At 41.4% G+C, this 23,830-nt stretch overlaps 1 protein-coding gene and 2 long non-coding RNA genes across 4 annotated transcripts in view; 2 read left to right on the top strand and 1 right to left on the bottom strand.

The window, feature by feature from the left end:
- Positions 1–98: 98 nt before the first annotated feature.
- Positions 99–1,693, top strand: LOC119478040. Its single transcript, XR_005204372.1, has 2 exons — positions 99–250; positions 627–1,693. It is a non-coding gene; the product is annotated as an uncharacterized LOC119478040 (long non-coding RNA).
- A 1,158-nt stretch (positions 1,694–2,851) lies between these two features.
- LOC119478041 lies at positions 2,852–3,779 on the bottom strand. The gene is made up of 3 exons (XR_005204373.1): positions 3,638–3,779; positions 3,444–3,542; positions 2,852–3,108 (listed from the first exon to the last, which is right to left on the bottom strand). It is a non-coding gene; the product is annotated as an uncharacterized LOC119478041 (long non-coding RNA).
- A 2,145-nt stretch (positions 3,780–5,924) lies between these two features.
- The window catches only part of ttll11 (tubulin tyrosine ligase-like family, member 11), a 35,520-nt gene continuing 17,614 nt past the window's right edge, over positions 5,925–23,830 (top strand). Inside the window, exons 1-7 of one of the 2 annotated variants that reach the window (XM_037752426.1) lie at positions 5,925–7,328; positions 12,057–12,156; positions 12,523–12,656; positions 15,839–16,129; positions 16,256–16,540; positions 23,211–23,306; positions 23,393–23,505. In XM_037752426.1, the coding sequence (XP_037608354.1) occupies positions 6,798–7,328; positions 12,057–12,156; positions 12,523–12,656; positions 15,839–16,129; positions 16,256–16,540; positions 23,211–23,306; positions 23,393–23,505 (1,550 nt within the window). In that variant the 5' untranslated portion in view covers positions 5,925–6,797. The remainder of the gene's footprint in view (positions 7,329–12,056; positions 12,157–12,522; positions 12,657–15,838; positions 16,130–16,255; positions 16,541–23,210; positions 23,307–23,392; positions 23,506–23,830) is intronic. The other variant, XM_037752427.1, reaches the window with a different exon arrangement.

The raw sequence follows: 23,830 nt of genomic DNA on the forward strand, positions 1-23,830 counted from the left end.
GTTAAAAACGTTTTAATAGCCCTTTAATGGAAACAGTTAAAAGTCTGCCTACAAATAATGGTAGTGACACTTCCCCTTTAAGAGCCTCCATGCACTTTGTTTACCTAGCTTGAGCACGGAGGAGCCCAAAGCGGAGAGAGAAATGAACGAGTGAAATAAGTCATAAAGAGTTGATTTAGAACCTGTGAAATAATACTCACCTGGTTGGTGATTCATGAGCACCTTATCTCAATGAACCACATCGGTTTTGGTGAGTTTTAACTCCTTCAATTGAGACTTTACTCGTGATGCACTTTATCTGTAAAGTTTACACATGAGTGAATGAATGCTAGCAGAGAGCTAATGTAGCTGTGTGTAGAAGGCCATAAACACCTAATATTACAAGTGTATTGTGTGAATGTACATTGTGTTAAGTGGAGAAATGCTGATTCGTTCCATGTTAGACACGAGGAGTGAGAGTCGCGTTGTAGCTTTGCCGCTATGTTAGGCCTGTGTAGACAACAGGAACGTTACGCCGCCGTGTTGAGCCACAGTGGCAGTAATGTTACAACTCACAGTAACTGTAAAGCTTTATTGAGTTGATTTATATTGAAAGTCATTTCTTTCTTTCATGACCTGTTGTGCAGGTCAGGTTTTTCTGTTATATCTGTTTAAAGTTGGACTTGGAGTGGAGGTTTTGCTGTGTGTGTGGGACGACACGGGAGACAAGATGCCAAACCCACGGACTAAGTTTCTACAGACCCTGCTTCGTCGTGCCAGTGAGAAGATCTGCTGCACACAGATGGACTGTTGGTAAACTCACTGCCAGAGCGGTAGGAGTATTGACCCCCTTTTTTCCTATTTTTCTTGAACTGAATTGATTCAGAAACACATCTGGATTCAAGAACTGAACTTGATCTGGAAACACATCTGGAATCAAGAATTGAACTTGAACTGAGTTTAAAACAATTTGAATCAAATTGAAGTGTTATCTACTGTATGCTGTACTCCTTCATAATTGTCAAGAGTTTGATTTATGGTATATGGTTTCACTTAATTTGGATTTTGTGATATCAATCTCTTACCTGTGAAAAGGCAAAGAAAAAAAAAGTTAACTCGAGAAAATAACTAAACCAAACAGGAATAACTTGTTAACCTAAGAAAAGATAGTTAATTAAAGACTGGTGTAATTTAAAATAACATTGACTAACTAACTTAAAGATATTTGTAGCTCTAAAACTGAACCTGCCACAGCCTCAGAAAGACAGTAAAGTTGGGTCTCAGAGGGTTAACAGGATGATGAGGATCAGCAAATTCAACTGTATGAAAACAGCGGAGGCAACAAATATGATTGGCTGTTGTTGATGTTGAGCTCATTACTCTAGCCTTAAACTTGAACCTACTAGAGCCTCTGAAAGACAGTCAGAGGGTTAAATACCGGTCGGCTCAGCAGGGATGCCGACAGTGGCACGCTTCCTCGAGCTCCCCCGATCTGCGGCAAGGTCGAACCACCGTATTGCGTTCTTTTGAAATGTCAGCATCAGTGGCGGCACGGGAGAAGGCACTCTTTCTCACGGCATCTGTAATCACATAAGAAGATTATCATACAAAATTTCATGAACCCCCATTGTAACCACCAGTTTTTATGTTTTAAAAGGATACACATAACCACTAGCTTTTAGACTGAAAGGCTGCTTTCTGACATGTAAATGTTCTCTATACAATATTCAGAGCATTAATATATCATCATCAACTATTGTCTATGTAAAGTTATAAAGGAGTAATGTCTACCAACAATTGTAATGTAAACAGTAAAGTCAGAGTCTACCAGAAATATGCACTTGCACGTATCTTGGCCAATTGAGTGGTTTGCCAGATGAAGTTGTGTTGCAGCAAAACTTGAGCCTGGTTCAACTTTTTAGCCAGACATACCCTGCAATGTTTTCTGAAGCCCCCTGCATTGGCCCCCACCCTTATGTGTCAATGCAGTGGTCTCAATCAAATTAATTATCATGGCTGTTTTTTTCCTCATGAGTGCTGATGTCAGTTTGAACACTGCCTAAAACTGTTGAGTGACTTAAAATTGATTTTTATATTTATTACAATTGCTTACTCAGGAGCAACGTCTTCGATGCCATCTGGCTGAAAGACTTTTTCCCATTTATCCCTTTGGGCAAGGATGTTCCATGTCACACGTTTTGTGTCATGTCCCCCGATGGTTGCCAGGGAGGAAATCTAAAATGGAACAAAAAAAGTCTATAGAATATCTTATAATTTACAGAATGTTTTTAAAATATATTTTTATCAGACAGTGTATAAATATCCAGTGTTAATTACATATGTTTTCTTAAGACCCAAGGGAGATGTCATCCTATATGAGCACAACATTTTGAGCCTAATTGTAGTGCATTACAAACTGTACAGGGACAGGCCTTTCCATTTCTTGGTCAGCTGGGTTCTTGCTGGTCAGATAGTTCACTTTGGCAATTAATTGCTCTTGCTGGTGTTTTATATACTCCAGTAAGCTCCTAATATGGACTTCTGCCGCTGTTAAAAAAAGATTAGAATATATATTTATATATATATATAGTATATAAAAAATGTCAGTCTGCTTTGGACAACTCATTAAGAAAGATTTAACTTAGCAGATGGTTATGTTTATTTTTGCTTATTTCTTTACCACAAAGAAGCCTTGATTTGGTAAAGGTCAAATTAATGTCTTACATGTTATACATATCTACTAGAGGTGTGAATCTTCACTGGCACCCACGATTTGATTATGATTCAACAATTCGAATGCACAATGATTGAAAGGTTCAATTTGAATCTCATAGCCGTTTGAGGTATTGCTCCCCCGAACAGGTCGTGGTGTCTGATCCACACCTTCCCCCTTGCCAGGTAGGTCTGTAGACCTGGCTTGAAGAAGGGGTTTGCTCTACTGCTGGTGGAGTGGGTGAAGGAGGAGCAACGGGTGGAGGAAGGGCAACTGTCACGCTACTTGGCACACAGCGAGGTGGGGGTGGGATAATGGGAGCTGGTGGCTGTGGTGAGGGTTTGGCTGGACCTCTGGCTCTCTTTTTTAGAGGACTTTCCTCCTCACTGTCATCATCGGAGTCCCCAAAGAAATGACTATAAAGTGGGATGGAAAAATAACCATGCTCAGCTGTCAACATAATGTTATCTTGATTTGCAGACTCCCTTATTAATAATATCATATATGTTTTCACTGGCTAAAGAACTCAAGTTGTAAACTAGTGTAAAAGGTCAAGAATGCCATGATGGTTGTTAGGAATATTCTGCATGCACAGTTCTGCCTTAAAGGGATGCTTAGTCGCTTTTCAACCAGCTGTGTCATCGAAGTGTCAGCTCCGTTCTCTTTGTACAAAAATCGATTTCGGAATTGTTAAAAAAAAAAGAAAAGAAAAAAAAGCAATATAGTTTTTTTTCTGACCCCTAATACTTACATCGGCTTTAGCCTTCTCTTTGATTGAACTTCCTTCTCTTCCTCTTCTGACTGTAAATCTGCAGATTTTTTAAGAGATGACGTGCCTCAAAGTAATGATCTAAAAATGAAATGTGTCACACGTCACTTGAGTTTCAAAGTAACAGTATAAAAAAGAACAGTTGTAGATATATATATTTTTGAGAATTAGCATACCAAATGACTTAACAACTCTGACATCGTAGCTTTGCCAGTCAGGTCCAGGCTCCTCAGCTTTCCTTACTGCCCTGTCGACTCTTTCATCATTTTTATAGTTTGGCCAAAAGGTGACACCGACTCTATTATGTGGAACATCCTTAACTGAGAAGGAAAAAAACAAACAGCACCATTAATCACAGAAATATAACTTCCTGTTCCAAGAAGTTCTGAAACAATTAAGTGATTACTCAATTACCTACTATAGCCAACAATATTAATCAGTAATTGCTGTGGCATGGAGTAAAAAGGCGAGTTCGGTGTGCGGATCCGCCTGGTGTCAGCATTGAGTCCGCTGTTTGACAGTGCCCTCTATTGAGGCGGGCCGGATCCGTGGCGCGTAGCCGAAATGAGTGAGAAACTAGGGCGGATGTACCGACCTGGGGGCGGATCCGCCCCTGAGACTACTGCTATTTGGGGACCATCCCACCCAAATGGATTGATCAAACTAAACTATTCCTAGTGAAGTTTAAAGAGCCTAAAACAGGGAAAAGTGAGTTGTACTAACATTTTCTGAATTTTATTTTGCTTTTGGTACCTGCAGGATAGTCATCCATTGATTGAGTGTTTTACTGTGGTTTACCTTGCCTATGTTCAGTAAAGTGCCGGCTTTTGCATTTAAAGTACATGGTCTATTTTTATACTGCTACCCCCACTCCATCCGAACCTAGAACTGGTCCAGTGGCTTTATAGTTGTATCGGTCGATATAAGTGCTACACTTTCCTCCATGTTTAACCGTTTCATCATGTTTATGCTTGTTGAACAGGTGAAATGATAACGTGTCTTGGCTTTACACTTGCAAAGTTTTATTGAACTTACAGTAACGAGTAGTTCTAGCTGTCTCTACCGCGGCCTCTCTGATCAGCTGTTCAGACTGACTGACTGTTTTGATGTGAGTGGAGAGCTCTGACACAGCGCAGCAGAGGAGAGGCGGCAGCGTTAACCATCCTTAAATATAATGATTTTTCTGATTCATCGTGTTTCAGACAGCCTTTTGCAATGTCTTCATCGCGCATGTTCATATGATGCCGAAGAAAAATATGATTTATGGGTCAGCTCTATTTCTTAATAAGTTTTAAAAAATATTTCAGATATTCCTCCGCATACCACTACAGAGAGCTCGCGTACCACCAGTGGTACACGTACCACAGTTTGAGAACCACTGTTCTAGAGCTCTCAATTGCTCCAATATTACACTGTTTAAAGTCACTCTAATAACGTTCAAACAAAATTCTGTTTTACAAGATTAAATTTGACAGTTTTATACACCAGTTTCAACATGTTAAAAATCAGTCACCTGTTCACATTGAATATTTCTTTCTTTCTTTATTTATTCGTTCATTTGTTAATTCAATTCAGAAAATAAGGAAGGGTGCCCACTGGCATTTAGAAAAAAAAACATTATTATTTTTTTATTTTTAGATGGCAACCAGTGCCCCCCAGAAGGTGGCGTCCTAGGCGACCGCCTATATGGTCCATGCCTTACATCCGGCCCTAAATACACCTGTAGGCCTATCTAATCATATGGACTGTATGTGGTAGATGAAGGCAAGTATGTGTGCAGAATGCTGGACACTTGTGACAGATTTGTGCCCTCTGGGACAGCACCTCGTCTTACGTGGCCAGAGCAAATATGACTACAAGAATAAAATGGTAACGAGGATTTTGATTATTCCTAGCATGTAAAATTGCCTGAAATTGCCCTCAGCAACGTAGATAAAGAAAAAATTTCCTCTTGGGAGAAGCTGATCTGCATCGATCATGCAACTGTGATCTCTGACCTCTCTTTAATTAATGAGTGATACCAGCATCTGTTTACAGCTGTTCTGCAGGTGCATGAATGAATGGCCGGGTCATATCATTTCCACACCAGGCATGCACAGATATCAGATTTACAGACAGTGTTTGTTTGAATGTGTCTGTTTATATTCATGCATAGAGTTTAAGTTTGCTAAGGGTGCCAGTATACATGGGCTGTTGAAGGTGCTTGTAATTGAAGTTGTTGGTGAACATATCGAGAAATTAAATCCAAAAAGACATTAAACATAGGTTTACCTAATTACTATTTGTTTTCATCACGTACAGAGAACAGCACTAATGTAGCTCTCAGTAAGGTGAATAATGGTATTTGGTTGATGATATTGCATCATTCTTTGCTGTAATAGGGGGACACAGCCTCTACAATATGGCATCCCCGTGTTACCTTCAGGTACTGTCGGAAAGAAATATTACTTATAAGCAGGTCAATTGAAAAGGTAAATAGTACGGCTTCACAGTGCTAACAACCCACCTGTAAAATCAACAGATTAATACCTACACAATACTGGAAGCGGCTTCATGTGATATTGGTGTTGTATCAGTTTCTGACATTTGGCAACAAGTCATAGAGTCAATACTTCTTCTGAAAGCTGGAGGTTACGAGGTGCACTAAAGGCAGCATCAGCTGGGTACAGTGCAGTCTACGGTTCAGAGCAGATGGAGGCTGGACAACAGGCTGGTCTCTGGTCTTCCTCCTCCTCCTCCTGCTGCTGCTGCTGCTAAACAACACCGACAGGGACGATCACACAGAGCAGAAGCAGAGGACTGTGGGCATCATTACAACACTGGGCATCGCTTCAAAAGTAGATATAACGGTACGCGTCAGGTAAAGTCTGTCATGAGTTACAGTTAACGGGTCGTTTTGCAGACTGCACAGAGCCATCAGAGCCATCTGTTAGCTACATGAAGTTTGACAGGCTAACGTCAGCTTTAGCTATCTTCAAGTAGCTAGCTAAACCTACAAGTGCAGCCACCAGCAGCTCGGTGATCGCCAGCTGGTGAGAGCCGCTAGCCATCTGAAGTTGCTCATTGAATGTGGCCATCTGGCAGAAGGCGTTAGCCAGCGTTACCGTGGCTTCTTCAACCGGTAACTAGCTAGAGAACGTTACAGGCTGTGGGCAGATCTCCGCGGTCTGCTCACCGGACAGAAGCAGATGGTTCTACTAGTCAGTTAGCCACTGAAGCTAGCGATGCGGTCTACATCACATCAGAATCACGTTAGCGAGCCGCCGGCGTCTGATCTTTGTCCTCCGTGGTCCCACCGTGCCCTGCCCAGCAGCCTCACTAGTAGCATCTCACATAATGAGTGATCATTATGTAAAAGTCCAGATTCAAGTGGAGCAGATGAAGTCACTTGTGGAGGATGCAGAGCAGCAGGGTGTGGATGCTGAGGGTCCAGTGTGTCCTCCTCCTGCTTCTTCTCTCTCAGCAGACCTGCCCAGCATCACCAGAGCTGCGTCCAACACCTCCATCGCGTGTAAACACAGGGGCAAAAGTCGAAGCAAGCTGGGAAAAGATGCCAAGAACTCTTGTGGCAAACACACGTCAGATGTGTCATTGCATGGGTCTGCAGTTCATGTTGGGAAGAACTTGAATAGACTAGGACATGAGAGGACACTTCACATCAAAGGAACTGGAAAAATCCTGCAGGGCAAGTCTGAGACTAATGGGAACTATGTGACCATCCATCCTTCTAAAAACATCCAAGAGACACGCCGTGAAGACGGATTGAAAGCTGCAAGGAAAAGAAGACCAGTGACAGTGGATACCTCGAAAGCCAAAACCTCGTTGGAGGCACTGAAGTTAAGCATCAAACAGCTGAAGTGGAAAGAGGTGTGCTACTTGACTTTCTTTCTTGTTCTTTTGCTGTTTGACTTGGAGAAATGCTATTCACCCATGTGCTGTACAGGTTTTATTTAGGGCTGTCAATCGATTCAAATAGTTCATCACGATTCATCTGTTCGAAATGTACCTTATATGGAGATTTGTCAAGTATTGATTATATGGTGGACAAATATGCTGCTTTATGCAAATGTATGTTGATATTTATTACTGGAAATCAATTAACAACACAAAACAATGACAGATATTGTTCAGTAACCCTCACAGGTACTGCATTTAACATAAAACAATATGATGCAAACTGCAGCCCAACAGGCAACAACAGCTGTCAGTGTGCTGACTTGACAATGACTTGCCCCAAACTGCATGTGATTATCATAAAGTGTGCATGTCTGTAAAGGGGAGACTCGTGGGTACCCATAGAACCCATTTACATTCACTGATCTGGAGGTCAGAGGTCAAGGAACCCCTTTGAAATTGAACATGACAGTTTTTCCTCGCCAAAATTTAGTTTGTAAAGTTTGCGCTAAAGAAATTAGTGGCATTAAAACGAATTTGCGTTAACGCGTTATTATAACCTTAACTTTGACAGCCCTAATAATAATAATAATAATAATAGTAATCTTTATTTATAGAGCACTTTTCAAAACCCATGTTACAAAGTGCTTCACACGGACCGCAAAATAAGACATTATTTAAAAGGAAGAAGACAGCTCAGGGAAATTAAAACTAAAATATAATCAGGAAAGTCCCTACCATAAAAGTGTTTTAAGAAGGGATTTAACGATGTTTACTGACTCAGCTGACCTGTTTTCCTCGAGCAGATCGTTCCAGAGCCTCAGGCCCCTGAATACAATCTCTAGCCCCTCTAGTTTTCAGCCGGTCTCTAGAACCGACAGAGGACCTCTACCCGAGGATCTCAGAGTACATACCGGTGTGTGTGGTACTAAGTGGTCAGAGATATAGCAGGGCGAGAGGTCATGAACTGGCTAAAACGTAATCAGTAATATCTTAAAATCAATTCTAAAACATGAGTTATGTGTTTGCAAGAAAGTTTTACACACTTGAACTTAAATGATTTAATTATTTTACGCAAAATCATGAGGGTAGTGTTTCAATTAATTCATTAATGGAATCTATGAAAACAGGTTATAAAGACTTTTTTTCATATTTCAAGCTGCAGCACTTCATGCACAGCATTCCAGGAGTTAGACGGCCCTTTTAAAGTTATTTATGTACCCGTCATAAAGTGACAAACTGTCAGAAAATGCACAGGAGATTTGATAGTGAAGTGAACATAATATGTTGATGAATCTGTCCATCCATTAAAATAGTATGGACAACTGGCTTTGAGCATTAATTTTTGATCTATATGGACAGTAAAAATAGATCTGTGTGGTCATTTTCTTGTCAGACAGTGTTGTCATATCTATTTTTTAAGAGGATAACAAGTCATCATACTCTAAATTAGAGCTGCAAGTATTGCTATTTTAATTAATGATTAATCTGCAGATTATTTTCTTGATTGATGACTCCATTTACAATTTACTATATATATTTAATTCACAAAGTTTTTAATAATTAATAAAAATGTATGCAAGTTTTGCGCATATTGTGCAAGTTACGTCCGTATTAACATGAATCGTGGTTTGAAAAAATCCTTGATTGAAAACTTGGCACATTATTAATTAGATGACGCGATCACCTTTAACTCAGAGACAACCTGACAGTGCCGGTTTGCCTCTAATGTATAAAGTTACAGAGGATGGATGAGGATGAAAGTTGTTCTAAATGAAAAGCAACAACTTTAAAACATTTATGATCCAGTACTTCTTTGTCCGAGCCACAAGCACCATCTGGGCAATTTGAATGTGATGCAATTAATACCTGCTATCAGCCATTATTAACATGGTCTCCATTATGCATGAGAAGTAAAGAAGGGCAGCGCGATGAGACCGGTGAAGTAAAGACTCTACTTATCACCGGTGACCACGCAGTGACACTTAAACCCTTCCAGGTCTGGTATCGGAAACGGTAGACAGAAAGCCTATACATTGCCACGCTTTGTCCTCACGGTGCACCCCCAACAAAGTGAAGGGTGCTATAGATAACTGTGTTATTTTGAAAGTGCCTGTCAACATCTTTGAAGGGTTTGAAACTCCAGTAGCCTTGTTTTATCAATTATGAAATGAACATTGATTGGTGAAGATCCCTTAAATGAGTTGTAAGACGAAGCACTTCAGTAGGTTTACAAAATAGGATACTGGACACAATTCTGGAAAGTTGATGAAGACATTTTAGTGACTGATGAATTTGGTCTATGTACATCCAAATTACTACGTCTCTACAGCTGCAGTATTTTCTGGCCTGAGAGACGGCTGTCAACTGACTTTCAACATATGGCATCTCTCACACCCTGGAAATGATTAGCCTTAAGCGCCTCTAATCCGATAGACTTTTAGTCCTCTTTGAGGCAGAGAGAGAATGCCAAGCCAGAGGGTCTGAGTGACAACTTCATAAAATAAGACTAATAACCGTGCATTTAATCATGGGGTGGGTATGTTGATGAGGATTCTACAGACTAAGCTGACATTTTAAAAGGCCTGCCACCTGGAGGTTACCTTTGAGTTACCATTTTGAAAGTAATAACCTGTATAACTGAGATTATAAATGCAATTCACTGGAGGCATGACAAATGTGCTGCAACTTGAAATATCCTATAAATGGCTGCATTTTTGCTATAATACCTAAAATGGAATACATTGTCCTTTGGCTGGGCTTCAGTGAGTATAATATTTTCATCTACAAAGTGGCTCGGAAAGCGAATTTGGCTTTCGCATGAAGTCCACAACAATGGGTTGAAAGTAATGCTGTCAAAGTTAACAATAATAACGCGTTAACGCAAATTAGTTTTAACGCCATTAATTCCTTTAACGCATTAACGCAGCTTGTGATTTTTAGGTCGTAGCGGGCTCCGTTTGAAAATAGCTAGTCGCGAAGGAGGCTAAATAACGCTCCAAACTTACTCTAAATTTTAGCGAGGAAAAACTGCTATTGCCATTTTTAAAGGGGCCCGTTGACCTCTGACCTCCCAGATATGTGAATGAAAATAGGTTCTATGGGTACCCACGACTGACTGTTGTTGCCTGTTGGGCTGCAGTTTGTCAAGTTATGATTGGAGCATATTTTTATGCTAAATGCAGTACCCGAGAGGGTTTCTGGACAATATTTCTCATTTTTTTTGTTGTTCATTTCCAATAATAAATATTTACATACATTTGCATAAAGAAAGCATTTGTCCACTCCCATGGTGGTAAGAGTATTAAATACTTGACAAATCTCACTTTAAGGTACATTTGGAACAGAATGTGTGATTTGCAATTAATCGCGATTAATAACTATGGACAATCATGCGATTAATCGCAATTAAATATTGTAAACGATTGACAGCCCTAGTTGAAAGTGTTCCTATATCTATCTGTCCATTAATAAACAATATGGCTATTTTGGGCCTGATCCCTAGAAACTACTCAAATTAATTTGACCTCCTTCCCTGATGCGATTAGACAGTTATACGCTGGCATCTGTGTGGCAGTATTTATAGCAGGTCTTGGCTGTTGAACAGGGTTTCCCTGTTTCACACGGTCCCATGCTAACTCGTTAATGAGATGCAACTCTGTCAGAGATCTGTCTTATAGCTGGGCAGTGGGGTGGCTCGTATGACAGTAGAATTTAGAAATGGTGACGATATACTGTTGACCTTTCAGTATAACTTGAGATATATATATATATACAGACCCCGTTACACAATTCTTCCCAATGTTGAATGAAGCTCAGATGTCAAGTTTTAATAAATTAAATCAGACAGTCTTTAAAATAAAGTATTCCGATCTGTTTCAATAGAGAAAGACAGACAGTTATGTCAGGTGACCGTCCTGTTTGGAACTCATTTCCTCGTTTCCTTGTTTTTGCAGTTGATATTCGGAGGAGAGAAAGCTTCCCTATTAAAATAGGATGATCTTCTCATATGTAGGAGCTGTATCTCAACCAAAGTTATCATAGTTTTGAATTTTCAATAGAGAGGCGAAGTGCCTCCCCTTCCAGTGGACCCCATGGGACCTTATTTTGGAAAAAAAATGTTAAATTAATCGCTAACTATTCCAGCTTCTTAAATGTGAATATTTTCTGATTTCTTTCCTCCTCTGTGACAGTAAACTGAATATCTTTGAGTTGTGGACAAAACAAGACATTTGAGAATGTCATCTTGGGCTTTTGGAAACACTGATCAACATTTTTCACCATTTTCTGACATTTTTAGACCAAACAACTAATCGATTAATCAAGAAAATAATCATCAGTTGCAGGCAGCCCTAGTTTGGCGTGTGTGAGTGTGGGCAGGAGTTGAGGTGTAGAGGACAAAAGCAGTGCCTTGTGACAGCAGGATTTCCTAGCTTTCTAAATCCTTTTTATAGTTTCACCTCCTTTCCTTTTTCCCAGCTCATCACAACAGAACACGCACTACCTACAGTAGTACCATCTTTAGGCAAGATTATCCCTGCACTCAGGGATCACCAGAAGGACAAACACCCTGCTAATGTCCTGAGTCATATTAACAGATTAAGCCTTCTCTCTCATTCACAGATGCAACAAAATGTTGTTTTTTTTTAAAATTAATATTCTTATCATTCTTTGTTTTTTAAATGATCTTTCTTTCTTCAGTTTCCTCTGGGAAGACGAGCAGCTTGTGATATCTACTGGCACGGCGTTTCCTTCCATGACAATGAAAATATCGTCTCAGGGCAGGTGAACAAGTTCCCAGGTACTTCAATGCTTCTGCCGCTAGAACCTTCTGTTGATGTGAAGCACCTTACACCAAGGCTTGTTGAACAGTAGATAGAGAGATGGCTTTATTTCAGCTTGCAGTACTTCATGTGTACTCAGTATTCTGTAATCACAACAGGAGGGATTTAGTTAAACCCTTACTGATCCTCATTGCTCCAATGCTAACCTTTTCATGCCATGACAATAATCATTACTTTAAGACTCCAGAGATTATTGTATTAGTAAGACATGCACATCACCGGAGTCTCCTGGCTTGCGTTTATCTTGCACTATATGATACTTGTGTCGTATTGAGTTAACTCTTCCATTTGATATATGTGAAACAGTTGTTTGTGCATTGCAGGAATGATTGAAATGCTGAGGAAGATCAACATGAGTCGGGCAGTGCGGACTATGCAAGAGTTGTTCCCAGAAGAGTACGACTTCTATCCCCGTTCCTGGATCCTGCCCGAGGAGAGCCAGCAGTTTTCCACACAGGTATAGTTGCATAACAAAAGCATTATGATACCGGACATGATACACGGAGATCTCCTTTTGATGAACTGAAAGAAACCGTTTTGTGTGCAGTGAAAACATCTGATTCTATATATTGTCTGAGTAGAAAATCAAGCAGATATGGAATTGTTTCAGTAAAATTATGCATTATGACAAAAAGGGGCACTGCAGCAGAAGGCTCTCTCGCCCAGACTTTTCCGGTTATAGTGGGATTGATGGAGAATGGGTAGGCTACTACAGCCATGTCTAGGTTAGTGAGAGGATTTTGTACTCAATGCGGGGTGAACAGGAAGCTAGTGTGAGTTAAAGGCAGGGTTGACAATGTTCTCCAGTAGCTACTATTTGTTATATTGGTTGAAATGGTCTTTACCCCCCGACAGCGATCCGTTATGGATGAGCTCTGAAAAAGGACCAGAAAAGAGCCGTTATCTGTAGCTGCTGTAATCCTGTAAAAACGTCTACCAATCACTGCCTCGCGGTCCGCTTGAAAAGAACCAATCAGATGCCTCCCTGCCTCCCTGCTCATTCTCTACCCTTGGCGTGCACCAGCCTGAACTCAAAGCGCGTCGCCGCCGCACGTTTCCTGGAGAATGGATGAGAAAACTCCGCCTGCAGTAGCACTGCCGAGGTTACTTGTCATGAGGTAGCGTTGTTGAGTTGAGGTCCTCTCTCCGCTCTGTGTCTGTGAAGTAGTTCCGATGCGGCGGTGCTTGTGCATGTGTGTGGGGGGGGGGGGCGTTGCCTTGGACGGAGCTCCTGAGGCGATGCTACTTTCAAATTATGCTAGCTTTCCAACATCGTTGCCCCTATCTTTAATTAACATTGGAGTTATATGTTGATGTGGGGAGGTGCCATGTGAGACTACGGGCAGCACAGTTTTGAACATATTGAAGTTTGCTAGTAGTCTGCCTTTTTTCCTACCTCTGCTCTTATATTTGGGACAGGCTACAGATTATGGCTATTATAGATAAAGATTGCAAGATCCCAGAGTAGCTTTATAAATAAAAGAGAGCTCTGAAAACTGTTGTCTTTACATTGCTAGAGCTCTTTTCTCTCTGTCCACTGTTAAAACTGCTCACCATGCTACACGGTAACCGTAGTATTCTTAATGGTATGACCTGTTTAGTCTTTGTGTCATGTGCTCGCTTCATTGCTCATTCTCCTTGAGGGAAAAAGACAAACTGTACCACATTTATGAATATGACCCTTTATGGTCATGAAGCACTCCTTAACACATGGTTGAATCTAGTAGGATTATCTTGTGAAGGAGACACAGTATTGAGTGAGTGTAAACATATGACAGGGGGGGAGAGCCGTGAAGAGAATAGGGGAATGAGCCTCCCTCAGATGCTTTTCCCTGGTTGACTACAGTGAACAAGCACGTCACAACCACTTAACAAGTGTGCCATTCACCAACCAAAAAAAAAAATAAATGAATTGAAATCATTTACCTAAATGTGTGTTATGGTAATCAATTTAGGTTGAAAGTTGATCAGAAAAGGAAAGAACCGTTTACAATATGTGTTTCGTTGTTATCAATTTTTTCCTCACTTTGTCATCATATATCATTTCAGAAATTCAGTGTGCTTTTTATTTAGAAAATTAAATCAAATTAGATATTTAATGCCAAACTTAAGTGATTTCGACAGGTGCCAGTTAAATTTGTGATGCAATTACATGAGCAGATGGTCAATAATTCAGATTTAAGGAAATCATAAATAACAACAATATATTATGTCCAGCAGGGGGCACCAGATTATCACGGTTTATATCCCAATCTAATTTATCTTGTGTTCCAAATGTTCTGTATGTTACAGTGTCAGGAATAAGGCACGTGATAGCAAACACAAATGAGTATAACATAAAATATCGAACTAAAACAGAAATATAATGTTTGGCTTTGACTTTGCATGTATAATATGCAAATACTTGACTCAAAGGTATAATTTAAAGATAGATGTTTAGCTTGTAGGCAGAGATAATGCCCAAGTTAAGGTATGCAGTGTATCATGAGACAATATATTTGATTACTTCTATCTGGTTTATATGGATACAATACAGCTAGAAATGAAATAAGGGTATTTATTTGACCATATTGCTCATCAAGGGTTCAACTCTGGAGTTAGAGTAACCACACTTTTTTATGTTCGCAATTTCTTGGTTTAATTTTGGCATCAGAACGTTATGTCATATTGTTCTTCTCTGCCGCCAGTCTGCTGTGACCTGTTACAAAAATGCATTAACTCATTCATTTTTAAGTTCAGAAGATGAACAGTGACTTTATTTCAATGTTTAATTGCATATGTAATGTAACTCAACCATTAACTGCATTATAAGGTTGTTCCATTTTTAAATAAGACTGTTTATTTAATGACAGATTGTTAAAGAGATATGACGAGTTGTTAAAGATAGGGTAGGCAATTTGTTTTAGAAGCATTTTTTTCATATATATTTGTTGAAATTCGTATAACATCCTGACAGCAATCAATAAATCAAATGACAAAAAAAATAAAAACTTCTGTGGCTGTTGCAGGTCTGTAATAAGTCCGTCCAATGGGGTTGTGCCAATAGACGATGATCTCGGGGATCTACAATTGTCAGAACGATCGCCAGTAGCCGATGCCTTTGCTAATATCAAGACGATATTTGTCTCTTTTACCCATTAATGTATTAAATTATTATTATTAGTAGTAGTAGTAGGCCTTGTCATAGTTTCACGTCAGCATCCCTCGCATATAAACCTGAATGATTTGGAGGAGAGAGACAGAACTATGGCTGTACCGTATATTTTGAAACTTCATTCATAACATTGGCATTCTAATTGTTGTTATTAATAACTTACAGAAACATTGCGAGCAATAGGCCTCGTCCCCCCTCCTCCTTGTCTTCCCCTGTCTCTGTCACACACAGAGCGAGTGACATGGCACTCAGTCCTCCTCTATATAATTGTCTCCATTAAAAAGTCAAAATATGATCATTCCCAAAATTCACATCAAGTTTTCATCTAACAAAATATTCTGCTTCAATCCATATTTTCTGCAGGTCAAAAAACATTCCCGCTCCTTTAAAGTTTGCCACAGTGTGTGTGAAACCTGTGTGATTCAAGTGTTACCAATAACAGTCTTTGAGTCTTTGTTTTTGTTAACCTTCTGATTTTGCTGCAGATTCGCATGGTGAAGGAGAACGACGCCACAGTGAATCCCACCTTCATTGTCAAGCCAGATGGGGGCTCTCAGGGGGACGGCATCTACCTCATTCGTGACCCCGGTGACCTTAAACTCATGGTGGGTTCACAGGCCAAACAGGCTGTAGTCCAGGAGTACATCCAGAAGCCGTTGCTCATTGACAAGCTCAAGTTTGATATCCGCCTCTACGTGCTGTTGAAGTCCCTGGAGCCATTGGAGATCTACATTGCCAAGGAAGGCCTGACACGTTTTTGCACCGAACCCTACCAGGTAGCCATGACGATGATGCCAGCAGGTTTACCTTGAAGCTGTTACTTTGCTTTGATGCTATGAACCATGTACCCATACTTTGATAGCATACATATAATTAAGGCCACTCTTATTCCGATTGTGTAGGAACCAAGCCAGAAGAATCTGAGCCATGTCTTCATGCACCTGACAAACTACTCCCTCAATGTCCACAGCGGCAACTTTGTCCACTCAGACAGCCAGAGCACAGGCAGCAAGCGCACTCTGTCCAGCGTGCTGTACAGGCTGGCAGCTAAAGGCGTAGACATCAAGAAGGTGTGGTCTGATATCATCGCGCTCGTCATCAAGACTGCCATCGCCGTGGTGCCTGAACTTAGAGTCTACTATCAGGCTGATATACCACCTGGTAAACCGGGACCCACTTGCTTCCAGGTGGGTAGTGGGTAACATTGTCTTTGGACTAGAATGTGTTCAGTAGAACTGTAAATGAATAAAAATGCATTGTTCAGATATGCACACATAAGAGTCTCTGAACAGATACCAAACACAAAGACATCATGCACTTCTACAATGTCCATCAAAGTAAACGTCCATAAATCTGTTTACAAATCATATAAGAAGGAGTTCCTAATAACTTCAGATCTTCTCTCATAGCCATCAAATTCAGACATTACTGCATTGTCTTCTGTAAAAGTAATCCAGGTGATTGTTGTCTGCACAGTGCGAACAGGAACTGCTAGACTATTAGCCACAGCAGCACAACTTTTCTTGATACAGATGTGCCAGAATATAAACAAATAGGCTAAAAACAAGGAAGGTGTGTGCTCAGGTGTGCTGAGGTTTAAGTTCAATATTCAGACATTCAGCGAGGTCCTTCCTAAAGAACTTGTCATTCATTTTCACCATTTGTTGTTCAGTGCACGAATCAAGCTTTACTGATCTTCCTGGCGCTGTGCGTGACTTTACAGTTGACTGGAATCTGAAGAATTGAAGTTATTGACGGTCTCAAAAGTGCATGCAGTTGGGCTGAGTGAGCTTTCCATATTTTTGTCAATAGATTCAAGATTCAAGATGTTTATTGTCACGCCGGTTGTACAGGTACAAACGTGTGAAATACTTTTCGCTGGGAAGCTCCATTAAATAATAAATTATATTACATTTACATTACAATTATAAAAGGAAATACTTTATACAAGGGCATATTAAGAACATATACAGGCATATCAAGAACATATGTATTAAGAATATATACAGTATATACAGTATAAGAAATATTTTTGTGTAAGAATGTGTCGAATTAATTATAGATTTAAAAGTCTGATGGCCTGGGGGGAAAAACTGTTCCTCAGTCTGCTGGTGAGAGTCCTGGGGGTCCTGTATCTTCTACCAGAGGGCAGGAGGGAGAACAGGCTGTTGTGGGGGTGTGTCGTGTCCTTAATGACCCTCAGGGACTTCCTGAGGCACCGCTGGGTGTAAAGCTCCTGCAGGCTGGGCAGCTCGCACCCGGTGATGTGTTGGGCCGAGCGCACCACCCTTCCCAGCGCCTTACGGTCCACGTTGGTGCAGCTGCCGAACCAGGTGGTGAAGCAGCCTGTCAGGAGGCTCTCTGTGGTGCCCCGGTAGAAGTCCCTGAGGATTTGCGGTTTCAGTCTGAAAGTCTTGAGTCGCCTCAGAGCGTACAGTCTCTGCTGGGTCTTCCTGACTACAGCGGTGGTGTGGGTGGCCCATGTCAAGTCCTTATGGATGTTGACACCCAGGTATTTAAAGGTGTCCACCCTCTCCACCGCTGTGTCGTTGATGGTGACTGGGGGGTGAGTGCAACCCCCCCTCCTGTAATCTACGATGACCTCCTTGGTCTTTGAGATGTTCAGGGAGAGGTGGTTGTTCTGACACCACTGTTCCAGGGTGGTCACCTCCTCCCTGTAAGCCGTCTCGTCGCCATGGGAGATCAACCCCACAACTGCTGTGTCGTCCGCAAACTTCACCATGGTGTTTGAAGCTCTTGTTGCCACACAGTCGTGGGTGTAGAGGGAGTACAGGAGGGGGCTGAGAACACAGCCCTGAGGCGCTCCTGTGCTGAGAGTCAGTGAAGTCGAGGTGAGGTTGTTGATTCTCACCACCTGGGGGCGTCCCGTCAGAAAGTCCAGGATCCAGTCACACAGTGGTGTGTTCAGGCCCAGATCCTTTAGCTTACTGACGAGCCTGGAGGGCACTATGGTGTTGAACGCTGAGCTGTAATCCACGAACAGCATCCTCACATAGGTGTCCCTTCCTTCCAGGTGGGAGAGGGCGGTGTGTAGTACATGGGCGATGGCGTCCTCTGTGCCTTTGGGCGGTATGCATATTGTAGGGGGTCGAGTGTGGGGGGAAGCATGGGGCAGATGAGGGATTTAACCAGCTTCTCAAAACACTTGCTGATTATTGGGGTGAGGGCTATGGGGGTGAGGGTTATGGGGCGCCAGTCGTTTAAGCTGGTTACTTTTTGTTGTTTGGGGATGGGGATGATGGTGGTGGATTTGAAGCAGGTGGGGACAGTCCGGAGAGAGAGCGATAGGTTGAAAATTGTTGTGAAAACCCCCGCCAACTGGTGTGCGCAGGACTTCAGGACGCGTCCAGGAATGCCGTCTGGGCCGGCCGCTTTGCGTGGGTTGATACGCAGGAGGGTCCGGCGAACATCAGCCTCTGTGATGGAGAGGGGACGGTCCTGTTCTGCAACAGTCATGGGGGAGGGGTGTGGAGATGGTGGGCAATCCATGTTTTCAGCTGAGGTAGGGGTAGAGGGAAGGGGTTGTCAGTGTTGGATGGTAGTGGTGGTAAGGGGGGGTTCTGATTGTCTGCAGGGGTGGGGGTGGGGCAGGACATGACACAGGGTCTGACAGAGGAGTCAAACCTGGCATAAAAATGATTGAGTTCGTCTGGGAGGTTGGGTGCTGTGTCTGTGATCTGTTGTCTAGGTCCTTTAAAGTCTGTCATGGTTTGGAGTCCTTGCCACAAGTGCCTTGGGTTGTTGGAAGTGAGCTTGGACTCCACCCGTTGTCTGTAGTCTCTCTTTGCCTGTTTGATTACTGTCCTTAAAGAGTAACGTGAATGTTTGTAGTCGTCTGGTGAGCCTGAGGTGAAGGCTGTGTTCCGTGCATTGAGGGCTGCACGGACATCAAAGTTTATCCAGGGCTTTTGATTTGGCTTTGTCTTTATGGTTTTTGTGGGGACTACTTCCTCCGTGCATGTCCTGATGAAGCTGGTGACTGTGTCTGTGAAGCCACTGATGCTGTCGTTTGCAGTCCTGAACATCTCCCAGTCCACGTGATCAAAACAATCCTAAACAATAGCATTGTCTTTGTGTTTTCATAGACACTTCAAACCAGCGCAGGAATTTCACAGAGGCCATGAGGGCCATGGCCGCCGTGCCCCTTCAGTTTGGCCTTCTGCCCCTCAAATAAATGATATACCCTGCGGCCACAGTGGCCTTGATGCCCCGCCCGCACTGCCCAAGCTGATTTTCTCCTCTGCCTCTTTCCTGTCAATACGATGTTTTAGACACCGGTGTCTTTTGTTGTGATTCTGAATTCGGGCAACATCAAGTGAAACCATGCGCGTATAACCAGTGGGTTTGATATCGAGCCTGGTTTGAACTGCTGTAAAACCGGCTATTTATGACGATAGTTTGACACAAATGTTACCCCTGGATTCCACCAGAGGTCGCTGGAGCTGATTGCGGCCACTCCACACAACGCTTATTTCCACCAACGCACTGCTGCGCTTTTCAGAAGCATAACAGAAGCGCAGTATACAGACTGCCTCCTTCGCTGGTTGAGGCGATGCACCCAAAAGCAGCTCCTTGTCCTTCTATCCCCCCTCATTCACAACTGGAATTTTAACTGTATTAACTGTTTATAGGCTACAGCACAACAAAGTAGGAAATAACAACAATAAACACAATTAAAACAGACAAAAAAGAAACCATTTAACTAGGTATACTTATCCTAGGCAGGCTATGGTAAAAGCCCAAATTTCAAGGAAAAATGACCAAATAAAAACCTGCAAGTCAACAAAATCAGGCAGGCAAACCACTCGGCTTCAGAGACGTAAATACCAACAAATTTTGGTACATTTTTGTGACATAAACAGCTTTTTATCTATTTATTTCACTGAGAGTTACACTATGTATTCAAAATAAAATCATCCTTAACCCTTAAGTTAAATTTATTATTTCCACGGACTTCAATCATTGTTTTATTTGATGACCTTGCTTCCCTGGCATTTGGCCTTTGAGCCCTCAAAGAATTGACAACACCAAAGGCCAAGTGGCCTTGCCCCCAAAATGATGAAATTCCAGGCCTGCTTCAAACTAACTTTATTGTTATCGTGAGCTTCTCCTACTGCATGCACAACCTTCTTTGAGGAAAGATAATGGCCCATTTTTTGTCAATAACTTGCTCTTACACTTAAAACCAAATGTCTTTTCTTCTGGGCTCCCTCACATTATTTACCCAACCTCCAGTTTTTAAAGAAAGTCTTGCAATATGGCCCAACGCATATCAGACTTTTGTTTATTTTCCACTAACCACTCGTTCTATCTTCACTATTGATTTCCACCCAGACCATTAAAGCGGGGGTAGGCAATATATTGTTTGGCATCATTAGGGAAAAACTTCCATAATAATCTTCAGCACGTCCCTTCAGATAGTGAAAGCTTGATTCAAGTTGCTATTATAGCATTGGCAACAGCTGCCTACGCTGCAAAGCAACCTAAAAAAGGAAGACGGACTTATCTAAAAGAGTCTGACAGTATCGGCGAAGCGTTTCAGAGATGGAGAGAAAATGTTGCTAATAGTTTAGCCTTCTGTTTACGGCTGCGGTTACCGCCATGAGCTAGCCAAACGGCTATGGTAGCTATGACAATAGCTCAGGCCGGTTAAAGCCTCATTTTCTCTCCATCTCTATAGTTTAGCCTGCTGCGAGAGCTCACTGTGGATGTATAAAGAAAACGGAGCTCTTCTCTCCATCTCTGAAATGCTTTGCCGATATTGTAGCTCACTAGAGCCTCGAATCACAGTTTGTCATCTTAAAGGGTTTTACAGGCCCACAAGGTTGCAAAGAAAACACAACGGTACTTCTCATAGAATTGCCACTATGTAATGGCATTAGGATCACAATGGTGATGTTTGAAATGAATGATTAGTACTAGTACAGGTTACTGTATGAAGGATGATGATTGAACTGAATGACTAGTACTAGTACAGGTTACTGTATGAAGGATGATGATGATTGGAATGAATGACTAGTACTAGTACTGGTTACTGTATGAAGGATGGTGATTGGAATGAATGACTAGTACTAGTACTGGTTACTGTATGAAGGATGATGATTGGAATGAATGACTAGTACTAGTACAGGTTACTGTATGAAGGATGATGATTGAACTGAATGACTAGTACTGGTTACTGTATGAAGGATGATGATTGAACTGAATGACTAGTACTAGTACAGGTTACTGTATGAAGGATGATGATTGGAATGACTAGTACTAGTACTGGTTACTGTATGAAGGATGATGATTGAACTGAATGACTAGTACTGGTTACTGTATGAAGGATGATGATTGAACTGAATGACTAGTACTGGTTACTGTATGAAGGATGATGATTGGAATGACTAGTACTAGTACTGGTTACTGTATGAAGGATGATGATTGAATTGAATGACTAGTACTGGTTACTGTATGAAGGATGATGATTGAACTGAATGACTAGTACTAGTACTGGTTACTGTATGAAGGATGATGATGATTGGAATGAATGACTAGTACTAGTACAGGTTACTGTATGAAGGATGATGATTGAACTGAATGACTAGTACTAGTACTGGTTACTGTATGAAGGATGATGATTGGAATGAATGACTAGTACTAGTACTGGTTACTGTATGAAGGATGATGATTGAATTGAATGACTAGTACTAGTACTGGTTACTGTATGAAGGATGATGATGATTGGAATGAATGACTAGTACTAGTACTGGTTACTGTATGAAGGATGATGATTGAACTGAATGACTAGTACTAGTACTGGTTACTGTATGAAGGATGATGATGATTGGAATGAATGACTAGTACTAGTACAGGTTACTGTATGAAGGATGATGATTGAACTGAATGACTAGTACTAGTACTGGTTACTGTATGAAGGATGATGATTGGAATGAATGACTAGTACTAGTACTGGTTACTGTATGAAGGATGATGATTGAATTGAATGACTAGTACTAGTACTGGTTACTGTATGAAGGATGATGATTGGATTGAATGACTGGTACAGGTTACTGTATGAAGGATGATGATTGGAATGAATGACTACTACTAGTACTGGTTACTGTATGAAGGATGATGATGATTGGAATGAATGACTAGTACTGGTACAGGTTACTGTATGAAGGATGATGATTGAACTGAATGACTAGTACTGGTTACTGTATGAAGGATGATGATTGAACTGAATGACTAGTACTAGTACAGGTTACTGTATGAAGGATGATGATGATTGAAATGAATGACTAGTACTAGTACTGGTTACTGTATGAAGGATGGTGATTGGAATGAATGACTAGTACTAGTACAGGTTACTGTATGAAGGATGGTGATTGAACTGAATGACTAGTACTAGTACAGGTTACTGTATGAAGTGCATGCATATGTCCCTGCTCGTCTGGTGGGAGGGGTTTAGGACAGAGAGAGGAGAGCTGCAGGATGAGGGCTGTATTTCCAAATTCTGCCGTTTTTTTTGCCTATCTCGGGGTGCCACTTGCATTACAATATGCTGAAAGGTTATTATGGAATTTTTGCCCAATAATGCCAAAAATAAACTGCCTCCCCAGCTTTAACAGTTACACAGTTTTGTACTATATATGTACAGAAAATAAAAGCAGACTAGACTATTTCTAACAACTTCTGGTGTAAGCCATGACCGCTTTCTGCATAGATCCGATAGAAATTCATATAATTTCGTGACACAAACAGATACAGCTTTCTGTTACACCCTAGTATACAGTCCACTTTATTCTAAAATATACAACGTATTTAATTAAGGATGTGTTTGTGTTTCAGATATTAGGTTTTGACATCCTGCTGATGAAGAACCTGAAGCCAGTATTACTAGAGGTCAACTCCAACCCCAGTATGAGAATAGAACATGAACAGGAGGTAATGTCGTATTATCAGAGTATATTATCCTTATTATTCAATTTGCTGTAATATGTATTTATATACAGTATATATGTTTGTCTCAGGTGTCACCAGGAGTTTTTGAATATGTTCCCAGTCCGGTCGACGAAGAGGTCAAAGTGGGTGTGATCAGGGACACTCTGCGCCTTATGGACCCTGGCCACAAGAAACCTTCAATGTAAATATGCACACACATGCACGTGCAATAAACACACAGTTTGATGTTCCTCCATCGTCCTCTCTTTGTCTGCTGTCCACTTTTAAGGACATGATACCTTACTCTGCCCATCCCTCCTCAGAGCCCAGCACTGCACCGCTCAACAGCTCTCCATAAGCCTGTTAAATGGAAAAATTAAATTCAGCTGAGCCGAGGTGGAAATTCACACATTACTGTACTGTAGTCTGATGGCTGCCCGGCCCTGCGTGGTGCCTGGCAATAAATCTCCTCTACCATTAGGTTTTGTGTTTTTTTTTTTTCCCCCTTCTTAATCTGTTTTTCTTCT

This window comes from Sebastes umbrosus, chromosome 19 (genome assembly GCF_015220745.1).
Source record: "Sebastes umbrosus isolate fSebUmb1 chromosome 19, fSebUmb1.pri, whole genome shotgun sequence".
In the NCBI taxonomy this organism is placed as follows: domain Eukaryota; kingdom Metazoa; phylum Chordata; class Actinopteri; order Perciformes; family Sebastidae; genus Sebastes; species Sebastes umbrosus.